Source organism: Cynara cardunculus (genome assembly GCF_001531365.2).
Source record: "Cynara cardunculus var. scolymus isolate 2C chromosome LG 4, CcrdV1, whole genome shotgun sequence".
NCBI classification, from domain to species: Eukaryota; Viridiplantae; Streptophyta; class Magnoliopsida; order Asterales; family Asteraceae; genus Cynara; species Cynara cardunculus.
This window is the reverse complement of record NC_037531.1, coordinates 19,480,664-19,503,380: the sequence shown is the minus strand read 5'-3', so window position 1 is coordinate 19,503,380 and position 22,717 is coordinate 19,480,664. Positions and strand designations below refer to the sequence as shown.

The 22,717-nt window shown below is 34.8% G+C and overlaps 2 protein-coding genes and 1 long non-coding RNA gene across 6 annotated transcripts in view; 2 read left to right on the top strand and 1 right to left on the bottom strand.

Annotated features, from left to right (window-relative positions):
* The first annotated feature begins 2,232 nt into the window (after positions 1 to 2,232).
* Positions 2,233 to 4,401, top strand: LOC112511826. The gene is made up of 3 exons (XR_003069128.1): positions 2,233 to 2,564; positions 2,823 to 2,899; positions 4,127 to 4,401. It is a non-coding gene; the product is annotated as an uncharacterized LOC112511826 (long non-coding RNA).
* A 1,189-nt stretch (positions 4,402 to 5,590) lies between these two features.
* Positions 5,591 to 16,598, top strand: LOC112511578 (NADP-specific glutamate dehydrogenase-like). Its single transcript, XM_025117256.1, has 16 exons — positions 5,591 to 5,867; positions 6,490 to 7,124; positions 7,974 to 8,103; positions 8,220 to 8,421; positions 8,787 to 8,873; positions 8,957 to 9,016; positions 9,119 to 9,205; positions 9,834 to 9,905; positions 10,023 to 10,078; positions 10,863 to 10,948; positions 12,145 to 12,235; positions 12,314 to 12,471; positions 13,683 to 13,774; positions 14,530 to 14,604; positions 15,819 to 15,892; positions 16,174 to 16,598. Exons 2-16 carry the CDS (start codon positions 6,590 to 6,592, stop codon positions 16,247 to 16,249), a joined length of 1,881 nt encoding a protein of 626 aa, XP_024973024.1. The 5' UTR covers positions 5,591 to 5,867; positions 6,490 to 6,589; the 3' UTR covers positions 16,250 to 16,598.
* A 1,210-nt stretch (positions 16,599 to 17,808) lies between these two features.
* Positions 17,809 to 22,717, bottom strand: part of LOC112511150 (RWD domain-containing protein 1) — a 10,837-nt gene continuing 5,928 nt past the window's right edge. For 2 of the 4 annotated variants that reach the window (XM_025116626.1, XM_025116624.1), the window contains exons 8-11: positions 22,308 to 22,399; positions 21,775 to 21,862; positions 19,899 to 19,980; positions 17,809 to 18,125 (exon numbers count right to left, since the gene is read on the bottom strand). In XM_025116626.1, the coding sequence (XP_024972394.1) occupies positions 18,046 to 18,125; positions 19,899 to 19,980; positions 21,775 to 21,862; positions 22,308 to 22,399 (342 nt within the window). In that variant the 3' untranslated portion in view covers positions 17,809 to 18,045. The remainder of the gene's footprint in view (positions 18,126 to 19,898; positions 19,981 to 21,774; positions 21,863 to 22,307; positions 22,400 to 22,717) is intronic. The other 2 variants (XM_025116628.1, XM_025116627.1) reach the window with 1 other exon arrangement.

Here is a 22,717-nt window from a genome sequence, read left to right as displayed (position 1 = left end):
AGGAAACTCCATTCTTAATTACTTTCAAGCTTTCTTGAATTTGTTCTATTTCTAATTCATGTTTAAGGTTTCCTTATATCTTTATGATAAATAGGGAACTCCATTCTTAATTACTTTCAAGCTTTCTTGAGTTTGTTCTATTGCTAATTCATGTTTAAGGTTACTTTTAAGTTTCTTGAATTTGTTTTATTGCTAATTCATGTTTGAGGTTTCTTTATATCTTTATGATAAATAGGAAACTCCATTCTTAATTACTTTCATATTAAAAACACTAATAGTTCTGGGTCCTTGTTTTCATCCTTTAAACACAATTTATTTAATGAAATATTTTTGGTATTTGTTAAATATGAATTATACAAATGATTTATATTTTTAAATTTCATTAATTAACAAAATTATTCACGTTTCTGTTTTTTCATACAAAATCTAATATTTCAAGTATACATTTGTGACCTCAATATTTTTCAGTGTTTAATATTTACATTTTCTTAAAATTAAAGTCTTAGAGAGTATATTATATTTTTAATATAAACAATTTATATACAATATTAATTTATGTAATATTTTTTTCATCTTGATATAATAGATGCAATATTTTTCTTAAATATTTTTTTCATCTTGATATAAGCTTTTTTTTTATATTAAAAAAATGTTAAGGCTTATTATCAAAACTTAATCTCAAAGTTTTAATTTAAGAATTTTAGTTTCAGGGATTATGTTTTTTTTGGGTTTTGAACATAAATTGATCAAGTTGAACAAATCTTTTTATGTGGAGAATTTCAACATAAATTGATCAAGTTGAGAATTTGAACATAATTACCTTCAATTGATCAAATTCTTTATTTCTAAATTATGTACATTGTTATGTAATATAAAATATTAAAAAAATCTGGTTTTGATCTTTGAGTTTTTAATTTCCAGTTTGGTTCCAAGATCGAGAGAAGAGAAACTGATAAATGATTATTTCTCCCCCCTCGACCTAACTACTACTCGTAGTTAGGTAGGAGGGGAATGGATAAAAGGGTAGGAGGAAAGGGGGTGTGGGAGTGGTGTGTGGGTTGGTTAGAGGGTAGGAGGTTAGGTTAGGGGTCTAGGTTTATGGAGTAGGTTAGAGGGTAGGAGGAAGGTTAGGGTTAGGGGCGGTTTAGGAGTAGGAGTAGGAGTAGGACCTCGGGTACCTACTTCTAAACCTCCCCTACCCTTCTTCCTACTCCTAAACGGCCCCTAGCCCTAACTACCTCTACTCCTAAAGCCCTAACTACTTACCTACTGTCTACCTATGACTAGCCTGCTCTTATTCTAAGCTTACCATCCTCATCAATCTTTTATCTTTTGCTATTAGAAACATAAATAACAAAGATAAATGGTTGTTTTAAGTGAAAGAAGTAGAAGAGAGGCAAATGATAATTTAGTTAGCAATGGTCTCGAGTGTACTGATAGAGAACAGAAAAGAGCTAGAGAAAATAATCTGCCCAAATATAGTGACCAATACTCTTCTAGAATAATTTAGTAGCCAATTTTTTTTGTAAATGGTGTAATATTTTCTTACCACAACACGGAAAATCTCCAGTGGCCTTGGAGGAATTAAGAAAAAATGTGTACAAATTAATGAGCAAAGCGCATCTCTGAAGTGAAATGATGTGATATAGATTTCAGTCAAGATGAAGAAAGGAATACAGAAGAGTATGACACTGTCTCTTTAAAGCCATAGATTCCTGAAACAGCAGCCATAGATGCTGCTTCCTTGACAACAGCTGCAACCTTTAAAGCCTCTTCACCAACACTGTCTCTTCTATCATCTGGCTTTAAACTTGGTATGGGTTGGACAGGTAAACTCTAATAAAGTTGAATAAGTGAATATGTTAAGTTGAGATGTTTCAATACAAATAATGTATAGGAACACTCACAGAAGAAGATGGTTTTGAAGAAGGCTTTTAAATTTGAGGTAGACTTTTAATAATGGAATTCAGCTTCTCTCTGGAAATTCCCTTATTCATCTGCTGCCATACAACATCAACTCTAGCATTCTTATCAAATTTTAACCAAATCAACTCACTTGAACAGACATGGAAGCATATGAAAAAGGACATCATGCAAAAAATGTTAGATTGAAGACTAGCCTAGACCCTAACCAAAAAGAATTTCCATGTTGGATTTTCATTATATGAAATGGGTATCTCTCAATTTTCAGTTTTATTCTCTAATTTAATGTTATTTTTTGATGAAGGATTATGGAATTGGTGCGTTTGGTGGGGTTTTTGATGGGCATGGAAGGAATGGTCAAATAATGAGAAACAGGTTGCCATCATTGATTGTCAACCAAAGAAATTCCACCATAATCAAGGGCAAAGCGGTAATTGAGCATGATGATGAGTTTGACTCCAAGGATTTCCATATTTGGAAATTGGAAAGATGCCTGTTTTAGTGCCTTCAAAGTCATGGACAAGGAGATCAAGCTTATGGAACATATAGATTTCTCCTACAGTGGTACAACTGCTGTTATTGTCATCAATATAACAAACTCTCATCAAGATTTTGAGCCATCCTGGATGCATCATTAGCTTGTACGGTACAAACTAGCACTGCATCTGGACAGTAGTTTAACTTCCACTTTATCGCCCTGGCATAGTGGGATATTTTTACGGGTCTTAAAAGTGCATTGCTGTGATTCGATGCGAGGCATCATAAGTTACAAAAAACCAACCGGGTGTTGCAGTTCATTATTATTAATGTAACTGTAATTTTTATGATGAAATTTGTTTTATTTTATACTATGCTAAGTATTTGTAAGAAAATTCTGATAAGATTGTGTTGTTTTACAGGGTGAAGATCTGGTCATTGATTCAAGAGCAATTGCTGAAAATGGACTTGACCTCTGATCTGAAACCAAGTGTGCCTTGTAAGTCTTATAACTATTGATAATTAATTGTATTGTACAAATCATTATATAAACTTATTTATTTGATTATTCTCTTGTTTCCAATATCTTGTTTCCACATTTCATATCAATCTTATCTACGGAGGTAAAGTTCTTACAAAATTCAAAAAACATGTGTCCCTAACTTATAGCTTCATGAGGTTATTTGTTGTCATGTTATTACAGTTATTTATAATAATGTTTCCATTTAGGGGACATCTATTATATGTTTATTTGATAAGTTCTAATCGGTCGGATAAGCATGACAAGGTTGTTTTCTATATGCTTCTTTTGTGGTTTTAATTACTCTGTTCCAATGCTTCACGTATATATGTTCCTTGATCACTTAATTTGATTCTTTATATATCTATTGCAAACTATGGAGATATGACTTTGTAGCTTCAACAATCCTTATTCTTTCTTGTACATACTTTTTAAGTTGATGATTTTGGGTGTAGGGGTTGTCCAAGGGCATACCATTTGCTTGTACCAAATCTGAAGCTAAAAGGAACTGTTGTATGTTGCTGTTCATGTTTATGTTTATGTTGTGTAATTGTTTTGGATCGCTTCATGATTCATGTCCTCCTCGAAAATGAAGTTCATGCAATTTGTAAAACACTAACCATGGTCTTGATACAACGTTACTACTGTCTATGCTAATTGTATGCCTACATCTGCAAGAAGTATATATAAACAAAGTGCATTCTTTTCAATTTTTTAGAGACACTTATGTCTTATTGTTTTCTTATTTGGTAAGAGGTAGACCAATCTCTTATTTGCCTCTTATTGATTATAAAACAAAGATGTAGTTAGGGTGTGTTTCGTATCCAGATATTGTATAATAAGACAAGACATAAACTAATGTGACATGATTAGGGTTTGTTGTTGTTAGTAGATACTCCCTGTTTTCTGATCATTCTAACTTTTAGATGACAGCAGCTCCTGATGCAACTATCAGCAGTGATAAATCACAGTAACATGAGATATGGGCATATGAAGAAAGTTGTACCATTTCTTAGTCTTCGAAAACCTAAGCTATCTGGTTGTTTAGATGACCAAAAAGAATTTTTTGGCATGCTACTTGCACATTTTTTTTATTGTTATTATCTTGTTTAGATTGATATCTAGGCAGGAGTTGCATTATGTGATTAAAATTGCTTTTGCAGTCCATCTTATACCATGGTTTGAGGTAACATCATTTGAATACAGATGATTCTGAAGATAAGAGATACTCGAGAGGTGTCTGATGATCACGAAGATGAGCAAACAACTTTCATGAGCTCTTACTCTGATGCTCTAAGTAAGAAACTCGAGAGCTCGAATGCACAATACACATGAAGGGCTTTACCAACGTTCTGTTGATGTGATTCTTATGTCAATTGTGTGTCTATATATATATATATATATATGTATGTATGTATGTATGTATGTATATGTATGTAATTACTTGACATGTTTCGCTCGTAATTACTCAATCATGTGAAGTGTAGTGTTATCCAACAAAAAACAAAATAGATTGTTAGAAAGGTTAACAAGTCTTCCTTGGTTTGTTTGTTTGTTCTTGATTGCAGAAACCTGTTATAAAAGCTTATCCGGGTAAATGCTTACCAGGTCATGTGAACTGACAAAATGAATGAATATGGTTTTATTCAAATATGAATGTAATATATTTATTTATCAATTGTTGTTACTAAAACCCTAAATATATCGAGAATTTTGCGGCTTAAAGTTGGGGAATGTTGTTTTGCTAGCTGTTATCTTACTTTTGTTGAACTGAAAGTAATGTTTGGTAATCACTTAATGAGCTTAACAACCATGTATGCCTTATTCACTAAGCAATCCATGTTTGTGGCCGATTTGTATTTTATGAATAAACTATTGAATTAAAGCTTTAAATAGTAAATTTGATACTAATATCGATATATTTGTTCTCATATTTTTATGATAAATATAAATTTATATTTTATTCAAAAATAAAAATATTTTCGCTTTCTCAAAATCACTAAAAACCGTATTATATCGACATAGATAAATAATAAAATGATACGATAAATTTGATATATATATATATTTCTCACTATATTATGCGAGCACCATTCTAGTTAATAATAAAGACTAGTTAATAATAAAGACTGAAATAGCAATTGATTATAAAGCATAGAAATGAAAGACCGTAATTTATAATTCATAGGGACGATAAACCGTAACCACAGGGACTAAAAACGTAATCTATAATGCACGGATCCCACCAGAGCGCCTTCTACTTCTAATAGGCCACGAATTAGACGAGAATCATAGGCGAAAAGCCTGATGGAGCAATGTCGGATGCGGCTAACCTTTGACAACAGTTAGCTTATAGCCATTAAATTCCATACTTTGAAATCCAATGGTGTTTTTCGTAATAGTCAAAGATCCGTTCGTTCCTTTTTATCTGACGGATGCCGGATGGTCAAGGAAAGAAATTACGGATTTGAAATAACAGAAATCGTAACTTTTAACAAACCATAGGGACTAAAAACGTAACTTTCTCTTAGAAAAAGTTTGCTACTCACCTGACCTAAACCGAACCCACTCCACTATCACCGCGAGTGGTGTTCACGCGCCTTTGATTAATCAAAAACACAATACAAACTCTTCTTCATCTTCACCATCCCTTTCAATTGTTTCCTCCTCCTCCTCTTCTTCCAGCTTTGCTCCAACTAAACCTCTATCTCGATCAAGATCAAAGACCTTTCAATTGCATAATTTTGCGTTCAATTTCTCCTTCTCACTACATATATATATGCATACAGTTCAATTTGATCCAGTCTGTTTGATGGAAACCCAAAACGAGTATGATCATGGTACACTACGCAATTGATTGTCGTAATTGAAGAGTTGTTCTCCAACATTTTTCATATATCTCTAGCTTTTGGCGGCGACAAGACTCAACAAGTCAAAAGACAGTTCTGTAAGTTCACAGATTCTATTTGATTCATCTGGACTTGCGTTATCTTTGATCAATTAATTTTGTTTAGGGTTTTAGTTTGTTTGATTGTAAGAAAATTGCTTAAGTTGAGTAAGATTTACCTGGAAATTGATATAAGAACTGTGTTATGGTTGATCAATTTTAAGCAAGCTCCAATTAGGGTTTTTTTTGTTATACGATGATATACTGTTCCTTTTTTGTTTTATAAAAGAATAATTCACTTTGTGTCGATAGCTTTTTGGTGTGTGTGTCTGTGTCACTGATCTGTATATGGAGATAGAATCTCTTTGTTGTGAGGCCGAATGGAACAAATTATAGTATGCTTGACCATTTTCAAGAATAAGATTCATGTTTGGTTCGGGAAGGGATCATGGAATTTTTGAAAAGAATGAGAATCATATCAAGCTAGGGTCCAACCCAAACTGTGATGAAATATATTAAATCAAATATACAAAAGAAGTAGGGTTGTCATCTTTCCCCCATCTGTATAACTTGGTTCCATTGGGTCAAAAATGATAATGTCCAAGTTTCTTGAATCAAATGTGTGTGGAGTGCGAGTTTGTTCAGCTTTGTTACTGATCACATGCTTCTTCTCTTCGTTTAGCTGGATAAAATTTTCGTTTGCACCTGTGGGATAGAGGAAAAGGCCGCACGTGTGGCTAAAATTGTCATGCTGAGCGTTGCTTCCAATTGTTGGGTTAGGGATGAATTCTACAATGGATGACATGAGTTTGATTCAGCAAAGACATCACATGGTGGTCAGGGAACTTGGGGAAGAAATTGATTTGGAAATAGGACATGGGGTTGATGATCCTTCATATGGTCAAAGTCAAACTCCTCTTATTGGCATTCCACTGCAGGAATCTTCAGCTGAGGATCATGATGAGAGCAAAAGTATGGTCATGGTTTCCCAACTTGTCAGTGATGATAACGAATTGTTGAAGTCACAGCCGGCTAAAAGAAAAAAGAAGGTGGTAAAAAGATGGAGAGAGGAGTGGGCCGACACATACAAGTGGGCATATGTTGATGTGAAGGAAGGGACAGCAAGGATATTTTGCTCGATTTGCAGAGAGTATGGTAGGAAACATAGAAGAAACCCTTATGGCAATGAAGGTAGTAGAAATATGCAAATGAGTGCATTGGAAGAACATAACAACAGTTTGCTTCACAAAGAAGCTCTTCGTCTCCAAATGGCATCCAAAGATAAGATCGTTGCTGACAAGCCCATATTTGTAAAAGGTATGTGCTTATCTATTTTAGCAATTGTTCAAACATTGGTGTTCTATTAGGTAATTCTATGATGAAATCAAGCAAATACCTAACTCGAGAATCCAGGACCAGATAGCATTGTGCTGTGGTGCATGTCCCCACATCCATTATCTTTGTACTCTTGTACTTTGTCATAGGAGTCTGTCAAGTGAAAATCCTAATGCAGTGTGGTGCTATATTACTTTTCTACCTATGATTTTCAATTTTATATGCCATACACCTGGAATTTGTACTCTTATATCAATGAATCTAACAGGATTTTTTGCTGTAAACAAAATGCTTCAAATAATCTCAAGATGTCACTCTATTTATCAAAACAGATACCAGATACACTAGCATCTAGCTTAATTACTTTCGCTAGTATGCAACATTTCTTTTCTCATGTGATGGAATGAACAAAAAGTCAATTTACACATATTACATTGAATGTTCCAGCACTTTAAAATACTTGATCTCTGAATGGACACCAAAACTGGATAGTTTTGAAAATACTTGGTCCCTTTGAAGATACTTCAGAAACTGTAACAGGTGAGAACTAAATTTTATTTAGCAACTGAACTTGTTCACAAATTATATGGCCATGCAGTAACACAATAGGACATAAATATGATCTCATCTGTTTTATGCCTAAATTTTTGCCAGTAAGCCAGTGGAAACAAAAACAGTTGATGGTTTCTGTAGATTTTTTCATTTCTGGTTCGGATGGATGACTTAATTCGACGATTTCTTAATGTCATTATTTATGTTCCTACTTTCTACATCTCTCTTCTTGAATCATTTGTTTTAGCCGGTGTATTGATGGTTTAAATCTTGAAACAGCTCTCATGTCTAAAACAGCTGGATCAATTGTAGAAGCTTTACTTAAAAGGGATCCTCATGAGGCTGAATTTATACAATATGTGCAAGAAGTTGTTCATGCTTTAGAAAGAGTTATCTCAAAAAACTCTGGGTGAGTTCTCTCAAGGATTGTTGTATTAATCAGCATTATGTCATTTGAAGCAAAAAATTTATTATTACTGAAATTTGGTATTAGCTCTAAAAGAACGGAATTTTACGATGTTGTAGTTATGTCAACACGATGGAGCGCCTGTTAGAGCCTGAGCGTATGATTATTTTCCGAGTTCCTTGGACTGATGATAGGGGTGAAATGCATGTCAATCGAGGGTTTAGGGTTCATTTTAATCAGACCCTGGGCCCATGTAGGGGAGGCCTTCGTTTCAACCCATCCATGAACTTGAGCATCACCAAATTTCTTGGTTTTCAGCAGGTACCATGCAGTCTATTATATTGTGATATGAACAACCTTTCTGTTACTTGTTTGGTGTCCATGCTGGTATGAATGAGAAGTTCATCAAGAGTTCTGTTTAGGGTTGCAAATTGAGTTGTAAATCTGCTTCCTAAGTAGTTGCATTTATTGCAATCATGATTGTGTTCTTAAGCATGTCAAGAATGTAAACACTTGGACTGAAGATAAATAAGATTTTTGTTTTTATTGACCTAACTTATATCTAGTGTTTGATTTTCCGAGTCTTCCACATTTATCAGGGGAATTTGTCTTATGTCGTGTCAAAATACGGGAAAGGTCATGTTTTGACCATTTGACAATTTATTTCTTTACATTTCACCACACAGACCTTAAAGACTGCATTATCTCCATATAGACTTGGAGGGGCTTCTGGTGGGAGCGATTTTGACCCAAAAGGGAAAAGTGACAATGAGGTATTGTCTTCATATCAATGAATTGAGTTATATGTTGTTCCCAAAAATTTGGTTATGATTCTGTTTGTGAATTGTGCTTGTAGATTATGCAATTCTGCCAGAGTTATATGGATGAGCTGTATCGTTATCTGGGCCCTGACAAAGTATTCAAAACGAAATTTCTTGTTCAGATCCTTCTTTCATCTCAGTTCATCTATATTCAAATTTGTAATCCCTTTGTTTTGTCCTTCCGATTTAACTATTAGGATCTTCCTTCAGAGGAGATGGGTGTTGGCACACGTGAAATGGGTTTTCTCTATGGACAATATAGACGCCTGGCTGGTCATTCTCAGGTGAGGCTGTCATTTGCTACACTTGTAGGCTCCTTTTACAAATTGATGCCATTCACATATCTATGCAATTTTTTTAGTCACAGCTGCCAATCTAAAAACAGGAGTTGTATGGTTAAATCGATAGATGGAAATTTTTATGCAACCGTATTTCTTTTTAGATTGGCATATCAGTTTACACAATGTCTTGTGTGTCATGTGTTGTTAGTCCGTGATTTATCTTTTTTTAATAATCAAGTTTGCATGATTGATTAATGATACTCCCTGCACCCACAGTAAGTGCAACATTTCTGCTACCCGCTGTGTCGTATTAATTGCAATATTTTCCCTTTTGGAGAATTTGGGAACTTAAACGACCTTGTTGTCTCAGATATAATGGTAGAGTTGGGGTTATACATGTTGGTCTGCTTTTACTCAAATTTGACAACTTGAAGTTTCATAAAATATTCAAGTTCAAACATCTTCACCCCATTTTCTTGTGATCTGACGTATATGATTAGAAATCTGAACACTTGATGTTTTGGATCTGAAAAGTATAATGCTGCACTTAACATGTGGCAGAGGGAGTATATCTATCAGCAAGTGACATTCGTTTGATTGTTATTTATGATTTGATACCACCTATATGCAGGGAAGTTTTACCGGGCCAAGGCTTAATTGGTCGGGTTCTAGCCTGCGAACTGAAGCTACTGGCTATGGATTGGTAACTTTACCCCTCTCTCTCTCTCAATGTGCATCTGTGTGTATTTTTGTAGAGGAGCTTTGGAGTAAAAGTATTTACGGAATGTGTCACCTTATCAAGAATTATTGTTTTTTATAGGTTTTCTTTGCACAACTTATACTCGCAGACATGAATAAAGAACTCAAAGGACTAAGGTTTGACACTTCATACATTTCTTTCTTGTAGCATTCTGTCAATAGTTTTTTCTAATGCAATTGATAAATGAGAACTTCTGATGTAAATTGAGAGAGATATTTTATAGTTCTAGGTGGGTTTTGTATAATTGTATATGCATAACCGTTTCTTAAAAGAGCTGATGCTGAAGCTGGGTGTTAGCTTACAGATAAATCTGTCGATAAAAATGATGTCAGTACCTTGTTGATGTAGAGTCGGTATACCCGAGGCAGACCTAGAATTTTTTTCAAGTGGTGGCACCATTTGACTATAAAAAAAGAAGTTATATTATTTTTTCTACAAAATTATCATTTGTCTATTGGTTAGTTCCTTGATTTTTGTATGTGAGGTCCTGTGTTTGACTTTTTTATCCCCAAAAATTTCAGAAACATAATAATCCTGAAAATAAAAGCTAAAAACTAAGAAAATAATACAAACGAAACTCGAAACCAGGCCTGAAAGGGGAGCAAAGACCGTGGAAAGCAACTCTACCAATAGAAACTTGTGTTATTATTTTAGTTTCAAGGAATATACGATTGCACCCAATAAAATGATATGGTGGCATCCTTCACGACCCTACAAATTTTCACACTACGATGGAGGAACGAAGTGGTGGCCTGCGCCATCATATGCACCATAGTGGGTCCGTCCCTGCGGTATACGGAACTAATATTGGGGCGGTTGTGCTGTCTAGGGTTTGGACATGAAAAAAAGTTTTTTCTTTGCATCAAACTGTTTGGTAATTTGTTCATTTTGTTCATCCAGATGCGTGATTAGTGGGTCTGGAAAAATCGCTATGCATGTCTTAGAGAAGCTCATCGCATATGGTGCTCTTCCTATCACGGTGTCAGGTACAAAGACAACTCCATGATTGAATAAGATTTTGCTCAACTCAATATTATGTTGCTAGTGGGTTTGCACCAATTCATGCTAGGTTATAGTGATCATCAGAACTTCCCTTTGAGATGCACTTTCTGGAGTACCACAAATTTTAGAAGTGTGGTTGTATATGGGTGAGTAGCATTAATTTTCTTGGAACCCTTAAATTGACAAGCATTGCCTTATATTTACCGGTGAAAAGACAAAAATGTCCATGGCAATTCAAATAAGAGGGGCAACAATGCCCTTTTTCTTGTTTCTTTTCCTCCTTTATGTTCTCATTTTGGTCCATCTCTTCAATCATTGTGGTTCTTGATTGCCACCAACAACACAAATTCTTATTTCTTCTCCTTTTAATTTCACATACAATCCCTTGAAGCCACCACAACCCTCCCGATAGAACCCAACAAGATTTTACCGAAATTAAAAGAAAAGCATGAATGTAAACAAAATTTTGGTATGCTTTCGAGATGTAACCGTCTCTCCTTTGATGCTCAATATAACCTTAATCAAATATCAGATCAAGCATGACTAATCTATTCTCCTAATCATGCTTGTATAGATTACCATAACTAAAGAAATGACATAATGGCCTTATGCATGGTAGTATGTGATGATGGGTTTGGACCCATATCCGGGGCCTTTCACCCCCTTGTACATTTTGTTAACCAAACCAAAGGAGCCCAGTATATCCCACCTAAGGGTGGGATGTACGTAGAGCTGACCTCTACCCCAAAGAGTAGAAGTAACAACTCGTCCATGATGATAGAAAATGGGATTTGTGAGCTCCTTACAAGCCTAAAATTTTGGGCTACCAATAACTTCCACCATGGCTTTAAGTTGAATTCGAGATTTTAAGTTGGATTTAAAGTTATTGGGCCAGCTTGTTGCTTGGTTTTGGGGTGTTACAGTATAGCGGTTGTTTCCTTGAAGACTTCCCGGCTTGAGTACACGAGAAATGTTCTATAATGACTTGAATGGCATAAATGGGCTAGCTAACTATGTGGGAACCACTTCTGTACGACATGATTTTAATTGCTTACCCTTGCCAGACTTAACACATGGAACATAAGAATTTGACTATATCTTGCATTTGTATGATGTTTTTATTTATAAAATCTAATGTCATTGATGGTAACTGTTATCGATCGCCAAAAAAAATTTACAGATTCAAAGGGGTATTTGGTGGATGAGGATGGATTTGATTTCATGAAACTATCTTTTCTTAGAGACATCAAATCACAACATAGAACTTTAAGGTTTGTGTTTCTTTATATTCCAATTTTTTTACCTTTAACCTCTCCGTTCTTCATTTATTCAAGAAATGGCATCTCCAGAGATTATTCAAAGACTTACGCCCGTTCCAAGTACTATGAGGAAGCAAAGCCTTGGAATGAAAGATGTGATGTCGCTTTTCCTTGTGCTTCATTGAATGAAATCGATCACTCCGATGCCATTAATTTGGTTAATTTGGGATGCCGTATACTTATTGAAGGTAATGATTCCCATTTGTGTTTGCTCCTTTATGTGTTTGGTACACGGGGCAGGACTGGATATAATAGGACAAAAACTTGCTATCCTACGTTTGGTGTGACATTAAGGATGCGTTTGGTACACTGAATAAGACAGAACATGGATCACATTTTCGCGTTTGACAAGACTTTTATGTAGACTAGACATGAATAGGGTGGAACAGGATGGAACAAAGTGGAACTGGTGTGTTCCCAACCCATCCCACCTCATCCCGTGGAACAAGGTGGGAACAAACCTATATTTTACCAATATACCCTTAGAATAAAACTTAATTCTCTTTCTAAAGCATAAAATACGCCTCAATTTTATTTTATCCATTCTTTAAAGAGTAAATTACTTTTTTTGGTTTGGTAAAAATTGCAATTTTCGTCCCAATGGTTTAGAAATTGTGGTTTTCATCCCTATGGTTTGTAATTTATTGTTGTTTTCGTCTTTATGATTTACAATTTATTGTTGTTTCTATCCCTATGATTTACAATTCTTTACTGTTTTGGTCCCTTGTACGTAAAGGTACGAATTAGTTCAAGGACGAAAATAGCAATAAATTGCAAATCATAGGGATGAAATCGCAATTTCTAAACCACTAGGACGAAAATCTAAATTATTAACAAACCACAGGGATGAAAATGGTGTTCTACTTTGTAAATTTTATTTCTTGTATTTTATCCATTTTAAGCTTTCACATTACTATCCTCAGAATATTTTTTATGTATGTTTAATATATTTTGGTTAATTTATGAAATTTATTAAAATATTAGTAATAAAAATATAATATACAAAAGGTATAAAATAGAAATTGAAAATTAATAAAATACATTTTTGGTGTCATTTTAATCATCTTGACTCAAAAATTTTAATAATATATTTTGTTATAAGAAAAATTTATTTTATTATAATTTAATAAACTAATCAAAATATATAAAATACACGAAGAACTCATTAGGGGTAAATTGATCAGTTTACCAGTTCTGTCTTACCAAACGCCGAACAGCTAAAACTAGACTGCCCATGTCAAATTAAAACCTAAAACATTAGCACAATTCTTTCACCTGCCTAGCCAACTCTTGCCCGTCGAGTCCTGTGCTGTCCACTCCAAATGCATATGTCATGATACGGCAAAGATACATATATTTGATCTCATCCTGGTGCCATATTTGTATGTACTTTTTTCAGGTTCGAACATGCCATGTACCCCTGAAGCAGTGAATGTTTTGCGGAAGGCTAATGTTCTCATTGCTCCTTCTATAGCTGCTGGTACAGGAGGGGTATGCCTATCTCTTCGCAACAACAAAATTACTAACGATTAATTTATATTAAAAAACATCGTTCATTTAAACAAAAACCAACTTATGTAGTTTGCTTATTATATTATGACACCGAACAACACAACAACTCCAAGAAAATCACCTTAAACCATATCATGCTAAAGGAAGGAATACAGAGGAACGTCCATACGTTATTTAAGGTTGAATATCTGAAGTTAATTGCAAAAATGAAAAGTTCTGGTAATGTCAGCAAGACCAACATAAACGAAATGAACCCAGTATGTCCCACCTGGAGGTGGGTTGGGTGGGGAAGGAGTAAGATGTACGCAGACCTGGCCTCTAGGGCAACAAGACCAACATACAAAACCAAATGAAAATTTGAAGTTTGGTCGAGAGCAGCGTTCTATTATGGTACCAAACATTTCGTCATACATTGCGACGGTATTACTTACTCAAATCAATATCTTTTTTACTTCCTCCGTCCCAAAATAAGTGTCCAGATTTCTATTTTAGTTTGTCCAAAAATAAGTATCCACTTCTAAAAAATAAGTGCGTACTTTCCCATTCTACCCTTAATTATGAGATGGAGAAGTTAGTTATTCCCTTTTTAGTTAATTAAAAGTGTAATAATTATACTTCTCTAAAATTGTGCGTCTTGTTTTATTGTGGACACTTATTTTGGGACGGAGGGAGTAGTTCACTTTGTTTATCGAAGCTCTCATCTCTCTTGCACGATATTGTTCATGAATTTGCAGGTTGTTGCTGGAGAACTTGAGCTGAAAGAGTGCAATCTGAACTGGGCACCTGAGGACTTTGAATCTAAACTGCAGGTAAGGAACATTCTGTATCCAAAACTAGTAAAGAAAACAAGTTAAAAAAATTGTCATTTTTCCCTGCTCTATGATGATTATGCTATGTTCTATTATCGTCACAATCAAGAAATGCTTGTGATTAGTTTCTCGCCACCTTAGTTTTATGTCCGTAGTGTTTTCTTATCAAGTTGAGGAACCAAAAGATCATTTCTTCGGGTCACTGAAACAGGCTCTTTGCAAAATGCAAAGAAAAGACTGCATTCAGGATCTTCTGTTTCCGACCTCCAAAGCTAGAAAAGGCTTTGTCCAGACTTCTAAATTTGACTCCCACCAACTCCCAGCTACCACATAGAACACTTAGTGACACTGTCCCTTCGAACAGACCTCCCCAGACACTGCATGGCTCAAGGATATACACATATCTACTTTGGAGCTATCAGACCGGCCCTTACCTTCCATGGTAGGAAAGGCCTCCCTGCATTTTCACGCATTGGCATTGAGTATAGTTTGACAACATTGAACGAAATGGCAATAGTGAAGGACTCGAAAAGATAGGCTTGGTACACCAGGCTTACCCTTCTATTAATTCATTCAAATTACTTTTATCTACTCATCAATCAATAGAGGAAAGTTCAAAGGAGAACCATAAATATTTTGATAACCGGTATATATATAGGGTTGGGTTCATGTGAGATCAGCCTATTTTCGTGAGACCACTTTTTTACACTTGAAACTTCACAGCAAAATGCTGTGAAGGTAAAAAAAAAAAAAAACCCGAACCTTAACAGCAAAAACACTGTGAAGGTTACCTTCACAGCGTTTTGCTGTGAAGTTTCAAGTGTAAAAAAGTGGTCTCATAGGTCTCACGAGAACAAGCTGGTCTCACGTGGTCCCAATCTCTCTTTCTCTATATATATATCTCTATATATTTATATATAGAGAGAGAGATGAGTGTTCATTTATTATGATCTGGATATTTAAGGAAGTTGATCATAGTTCATTTATTATCATCAACCTTTTAGGTTAGGAAATAATTGAAATATTTATGGAATTAGATATTCATTAGACTAGATGGACAATTGAGATTGTTTCGCAAAAGGAAGGGACTCTATACCTTCCCCTCGATCAATATACATTTAAAAGCTGTTATTTCCTGCATTACTAGTCCTCGCATATTTTTCCAAGTTGTGGTGTCGTACGCTCTGTAATTCCGTATTCCTTTCAAATGGCAGGAAGCAATGAAACAGACCTACCAAAGGGCTCTTAAAGCAGCGGTCGATTTCGGTTACCAGAAGGAGAGTCCTGAGTAAGATGTTTTGATGTGCATGCTTTAAGTTTTTATAGATATAAACGATAATGCTAACTATTTAAGAGAATATGGAAACGGCCATGTGATTTTACATTAACGGTCAAAAAAAGGTGTGGGGCGACTTTGATTAGAGTTCGAGTTTAGAAATTGCAATTAGTTCGAGTCGAGTTTAGCTTTCAACTACTTGCTAGTTTTGGAGTCGAGTATATCGATACTCAAGCTTTATACCCCTAATTGTTGGGCCAAAGACCCTAATTATATATTCTTGTCTTTATCAGGGCTTTGGTACATGGCGCGGTCATATCTGCATTTCTAACAATAGCCAGCGGTATGTCTGAACAAGGATGTGTGTAGATCACATCGTCTCATGTCAACTCGACTTTCACCTGACCCGACACTTTCTGATAAAACGACATATGCATGATCGTGAATGTTGGTATAAGCTCCTGCCATGGCTTCTGGCTTAATGAACTGCAGAATGCAAATCCTGAGATAAGTTTGGCAACGGAAGGATATTCATGTGTAAACATAGGGAAAAGTTCATTTAAAAATAGTAAATATTTTGAGAATCATGAGAAACCAATTATTCATGATGAATAATATTCAGTCATGTTTATTCATTATGAATAGTTCGTTCTCACGTTTTTCAAAGTAATTATGGTTCTGAACCTGCTCATATATGTATATATACATATATACATATATTATATCTATTGAGAGAGGAGGTTTACTTTGTAAACCATGTTATTTGTACAAACCTCATTCAATCAATCAAGGTTGATTAATCATTTTTATTGTGGAGAGTGTTAATCATGGATATTAGCATCTTCATTATATTAATTTTAAAGAAATACGTGAAACAATTTTCATTAAAATTTCATAACCGTATATGAAACAACTCCATAAAAAAAGTATTATATGAAACAATTTCATAAGATTAAACAATGAAATCGATAGATGAGTGATTTGTACAAATATGGGTAGGGTTTGCATTTGATCTCTCCTTTTCTCTCTCTCTATATATATAGCTTTGCTACATCATTAAGAGGATGAATGCCAAAAGGAAATAAGTTCCTGACCTGTATTATATTTCGAGCTGGACGGGAATAGTTGAACAGCGAACCGAAAGAAATCAAATTATTCTTTGGATAACAGGAGAAATTTTGCATTTTTTTAAACTGTAATATTTATAGACGGCATAAATCATGCACATTCTTCATGTTTAGTAGTGAGGTTTGAATCTGGGTACCAGTAACCGAATACTGTTCGGCAACAAAGCTTTGGCATTTTGCACTTTTTTCATGCGTTTCCATTTTGCCAGTTCCTTACCTTTTTATGAATGTATTGCAAGTTTTTCTTCTTGGGAAGTATATAATATTTAAACTAAACTACAAATTTTACAGATTTGGTTCTTATGGTTTGTCAAAATTAACATTTTTGGTCCCTGTAGTTTTAAAGTTACAAGATAACCATCATGGTTTGTGAAAACGTCCAGATTTTGTTGTTCCCTTTAACAGGTGTTAAAAAATTCCAAAAGACAATTTTTGTATTTTTACTCGTTGAAAAGACAAAAATAGATAAAAGTACAAAATGTTCAGCATTTAACGAAACTTTTTAACAGTCGTTAAAACAAGGGATCAAATTTGAACGTTTTTTAAACCACAATGGTCATCTTGTAATTTAGAAACTTTAGGGACTAAAAGTGTTACTTTTGACAACCATGTGGACCAAATTTGTAGGTTACTCTAATATTTTTAATAACAAATCTATATACCCTTTTTGGACTTGACCATCTGGAAGGCTAGACTCTACCGGTAACTTGGATATCGATGAACCGATGACTCTTTGGTTTGTCTATTTACAATTACGTGCATAAACCTTTGACCATCTGCGATGCGAGGCAAGGCGCGGTTGCTAAACAAGCTCAATAACTTTCATATGCAGCCGAAGTCGAGAGTTCAAAAGAAGAAAACACTAATGGAGTAAGACAACTCCATTTTGATTCGAAAAGTCTTGACCTCTTGGGCACCAAAATTACAGCCGAGATCAGTATATTGGGCAACTTTGTATCACAGATAAAACTAAGTCATCAAGATTATGGCAGCCAAGATGTGTTGTTTTCTGAACCACAAAGTAGCAAATTACTTTTTTTAAGTGGCTCTTGCTGAAGAATGAGCAGATGAGTCTGATTTCTCTGCTAGATAGTGCTCAAGCATGTCATCTTCATCATCTGCAACCAAACCAAAATTATATTCCATCAAACCAAACAAACCCAATATATGCCATCATGAGGCAATATTTGAGAGGGGTATGACGTATGCAGTCTCAAAGAGAGACAGAGAGACGGTTTCCGAGAAGACCCAGATGATATTCCATCAAACCAAACCTGGTATATCTAGGGGTGGAGCCAGAAAAATCACCCTTCTAAATGAGGGCAAAATGCATCTAAATGAAACTAATTTTTGGTTGGTTCCTATTTAGTGTAAAGATCAATCGTTGTAACAAAGTTTTGAATATTTTTTTTTTGTACCCATGTTGACAAGTAATCTAATGATCTTGACGTGGATACCCATTAAAGAAATATTAAGGAAAGAGTTACGATGAAGTGGAAAAAGATTTGACATTCACGTCATCAAATGTTACATTAAATATAAATTTTCAAACTTCTTTTCATTGATGGAGAAATTTTGGAACTTTGTCATTAAATAGAAAATTTCGAAACCGTCACTTATTTGAGAAAAAGAAAAGCTATTTGTTACAGCAAATATAAACTGAAACAGACTTCGTTAGAATTTTAATATGTATAAATACTATACCAATAGAAATATATATATATATATATATATATATATATATATATATATATATATATATATATATACATAGGTGGAGGTTCAAACGAGAACCCCTGTGATTTACGAGAACGTGAGAACAATCTAATAACCTCAAACTTTTTTAATTAATAAATTAACTTATATTAAATATAAATAAATTAGTAAGGGCAGTAATGTAATTAAGTAATTTTTATAATTTTTATTTTATTTTAATTAGTCATAATTATCCCTTTTTTTCATGCACGTTCGTTTCCACTCTCTTCTCTCCCCTTGTGATAATTGTGTGATTATGTAACCATAACTTATCAAAACCATGATCAATCAAGTGTAACCATAACCTATCGAAACCATGAGTAATCGTTGTGATAAATGTGTGATTGTCTAACCCTAACCGATCGAAACCATGATCAAATCGAGTGCGCTGTTATGATAGTGATATCACATGATTATCACACTCATATCACACCAAATCGGTAGTCGATTTTCTAAGTTAACCCTAGCCGAACGGAATCATTGTGATAATTGTGTGATAATCACATGATTATCACAACCACATCACACCCAAATAACACCAAATCGTGTTGATATAAGCGATAATGTGATAATTGTGTGATAATCACATGATTATCACACCCATATCACATGATTAACCGTTTATTAGATAATCACGATCGTGTAATCGTGTTAAAAGATTTTATGATATCATTTCCATTATTACCCTTTTAATTTTAATATTTTTTGAATCTTTTTAAATTTCAATTTTAATTTTAAAAATCTTTTAATTTTATTTTTTATCACAACATGGGGTTATTGGGTTGTTCTTGCATTCTCGTAAATCACAGAGGTTCTACTGTATTAATAATTGGTGGGCTCTTAAGACAATTTATAAACAAAGAGGGTGGAGGTGTGTAGTCTTGTAAAAAACCTACTTTACCTATATATTATGAGTTTGTGATTCCAGGGTGTGCCTAAGATGCCTCTGGGCATGTGCTGGCTCCACCAGAGGGTATATATGCCAACAGAAGGTAAGATCTGAAAGGGGTAGGATGTACGCATACCTTATCTCTGTTTCAAGAGACAGGTGTCTTTTTTTCGAGAACCCTCGGATATCATATATATGAACAGGCATAGGGGGGGGGGGACAGAGGACACAAAAGCACGATAATAACCTTCAAAGTCTTCCTCATCATCAAAATCGAAGTCTTCATCTTCTTCATCAGATCCATCCTCGATTGGTACTGCACCTTTCTGCTAAGAATACCAAGTCAAACAAAAGGAGTGTTGAAGATTCGAATTGCTGAATCCGAATCAACTATTCTTGAACTAACTGAATTACACACAAAAACATGACCAACTCATATGTAACCATGCCCACAGTTCAGATCAGGAGTGGATTTCAGAAGGGAGGGATGCCCATGCTACCGTTCTACCGTCCCAACATAGTGGAAACTTTTTTAGCAGTCTTAAAAGGCGCACCCTCTTTAATTTGATGTGTGCTCCCCTAAGTTAACAAAAAGTGGTTGTAGCCTACTGATAGTGCCATTGCATGTGGCATTACAGGTTACAAATATGAATCCTTTTGGCTTTCTTTTATTTTTTTTGGTGCCAGCAGCAGAAAGAAAAAAACCACTTGGCTAATTGGCTGTTGCAAAAAACCATTTGTAAGTCTTTCCTAATGAAACCACACTTTTATAATTAATTTGTGTTTTATTTATTTTATGCAAATTACTCCCTGCGTCCCAAAATAAATGTCCACAATGAAAAAATGCACACGGTTTTAGAAATATGCAAATATTACACTTTTGAGTTAACTAAATGACAGTATTACCCTTAATAACATGGAGATAAATTTTCTCTCTCTCATAATTAAGGGTAGAATGGGAAAGTAGACACTTAATGAAAGTTGACACTTATTTCAGGAGAGACTAAAATAGAAACGTGGACACTAATTTTGGGATGGAGGGAGTATATTGTACCCCCACTTGGAAAGTATTCTGAATTCGCCTCTGGTTTAGATGCATCCTTAAACCTTTCATGGTCATAGTTGTAAGCATCTTTTTATCTACCTCAAAGCTAGTGTTTTGACATGCAATTTATTTCATCGTAGCTTGTCCCATGTTTATTATAGATATTGTACTTCAACCAGTTACATACTCGAGCCTTTTTCCCAAATTATTTGTTCTGCCAATCTTGAAAACATAGCCACACTGAACCAACTTAGATCTAAAATCTAGAAAGCATTCAGAATGTATTCCAAGAATTGGTACCAAGATCAAAAATAAGTTTAATGTCTACAAAATAAAATTTAAGACTATAAGGGGACGTTTGGTTTGATGGAATGGTATTGAGGGATTTGGATTTTGTGGAACGATTTGGAATTGGAATCTTTGGTTTGTAAGATTTGGAATGGCGTTGAATTCCATTTTTTATAAATAATTAAATTGCCGCTTTATTAATTGGTTATTACAAAAATAATGTTTTTAAAACATCATTGCACATAAATCCTACACAATCCCCTGAAATACCAAGGACCCCGTGGAATTACAAATCCAGGAAATCCTTCAAACCTAACATGGGATTTGAATGGAATTTAATACCAAATCCAATCCAATTTTGCAAACCAAACGGGGCCTATGAATGCGTAAAAACCTCAAGGTCCCATTTAGTTTTGCAAGATTGGATAAGATTTGGAGGGATTTAGAATTCAATTCCATTCCAATCCCATGTTTGGTTTGAAGGATTGTTTGGATTTGGAATCCCGGGATTTAGAAATTCCATGGGGGTAGTTGGTATGTCGCAGGATTTCACCGGATTTGTTTGTAATAATGTTTTAAAATATGTTAAAAACACTTATTTTGTAATTCAATTACTGAAAAGGTAATTTAATTATTTTTATAATTTGTTCTTTAAATTATTTATAAGGAATGGAATTGATCCTACAAACCAAACACACCAACATTCCAAATCCTTCCACGAAATCCGAATCCCTCATAAATATTCCATCAAACCAAACGGGCCCTAAGGAAATAGAAATGGAAAACTTACCACAGAAGAAGCTCTGCCACTTTCAAACCACTGTCTGCCAGAGAGTTTCTTCTCTTTGGTTGTTGCAAGTGCCGATTCCGGCATCAGCCTGGAAGTAGAGAAGGAAAGTAAGCATCCAAGACTAACCTAACCTGATGAAAGAATTAGCCACTCTCCCCTTTGACATGGAATGCTGCAGTTACCAAGTAAATCAATCAAACCGACACAGTAAATCCTACTCCTAAGTAGGGTCCTGGGGGTGAAATGTAAGCAGACCTGACCTCTACGTCGTGAAAGAGTAGAGCGACTATTTCCGTGAAGACATTACCAAGTAAATCTGTGTGTACTATAACTTGCATATGCAAGATAAAAAACCATCTCGAGACACCTTTCTACTGAAATCCATTGAGACCACATTTCTACGAGAAAGTTTTCAAGTGTTTGTATCATAAATCAGAAAATGTTAGATATGACAACACTATGAGATGAGTGACCGGCGATGGAGAATATGAAATTCTGGAAAATAATAGTATCAGTTATCTTATGGAACTCACTTGGCTCTTTGAAGTGCCAATTCTGCTTCAAATCTCTCTCTCCATGCCAAAAAAGTATCAACGGTGACAGGTTCTCCATGTGGCACAATTACCTAAACACAAGGCCCAATACATCCATTCATCAAGTCTAAGAATCATATATATATATATATAGAGAGAGAGAGAGAGAGAGTGTGTGTGTGTGTGTGTGTCTATGTGAGGTTCAAGGGAAAACCCCCCAGAAAATGAAAAACTAAGGAATACCCTCATAACCGTTCATCTGTACGATATGCACATGTGCATACAAGTAATTAGAGATGCTTCCGGGTTTCTATGCACACTTGTGCATACTGAAAAAATTACTTACAAATTACTTGTATGCACATGTGCATAATGCAGTCACCAAAACTGTATAAGACAGTGTTCGGACC

What these genes read in the sequence shown, in the direction of transcription:
- LOC112511578 (XM_025117256.1), top strand. Translation starts at nt 6,590, where the DNA reads ATGAATTCTACAATGGATGACATGAGTTTGATTCAGCAAAGACATCAC. An exon ending in TAGCTGCTGGTACAGGAGGG is followed by an intron (nt 13,775 to 14,529) that starts GTATGCCTATCT and finishes ATGAATTTGCAG; the next exon opens with GTTGTTGCTGGAGAACTTGA. An exon ending in ACTTTGAATCTAAACTGCAG is followed by an intron (nt 14,605 to 15,818) that starts GTAAGGAACATT and finishes TTCAAATGGCAG; the next exon opens with GAAGCAATGAAACAGACCTA.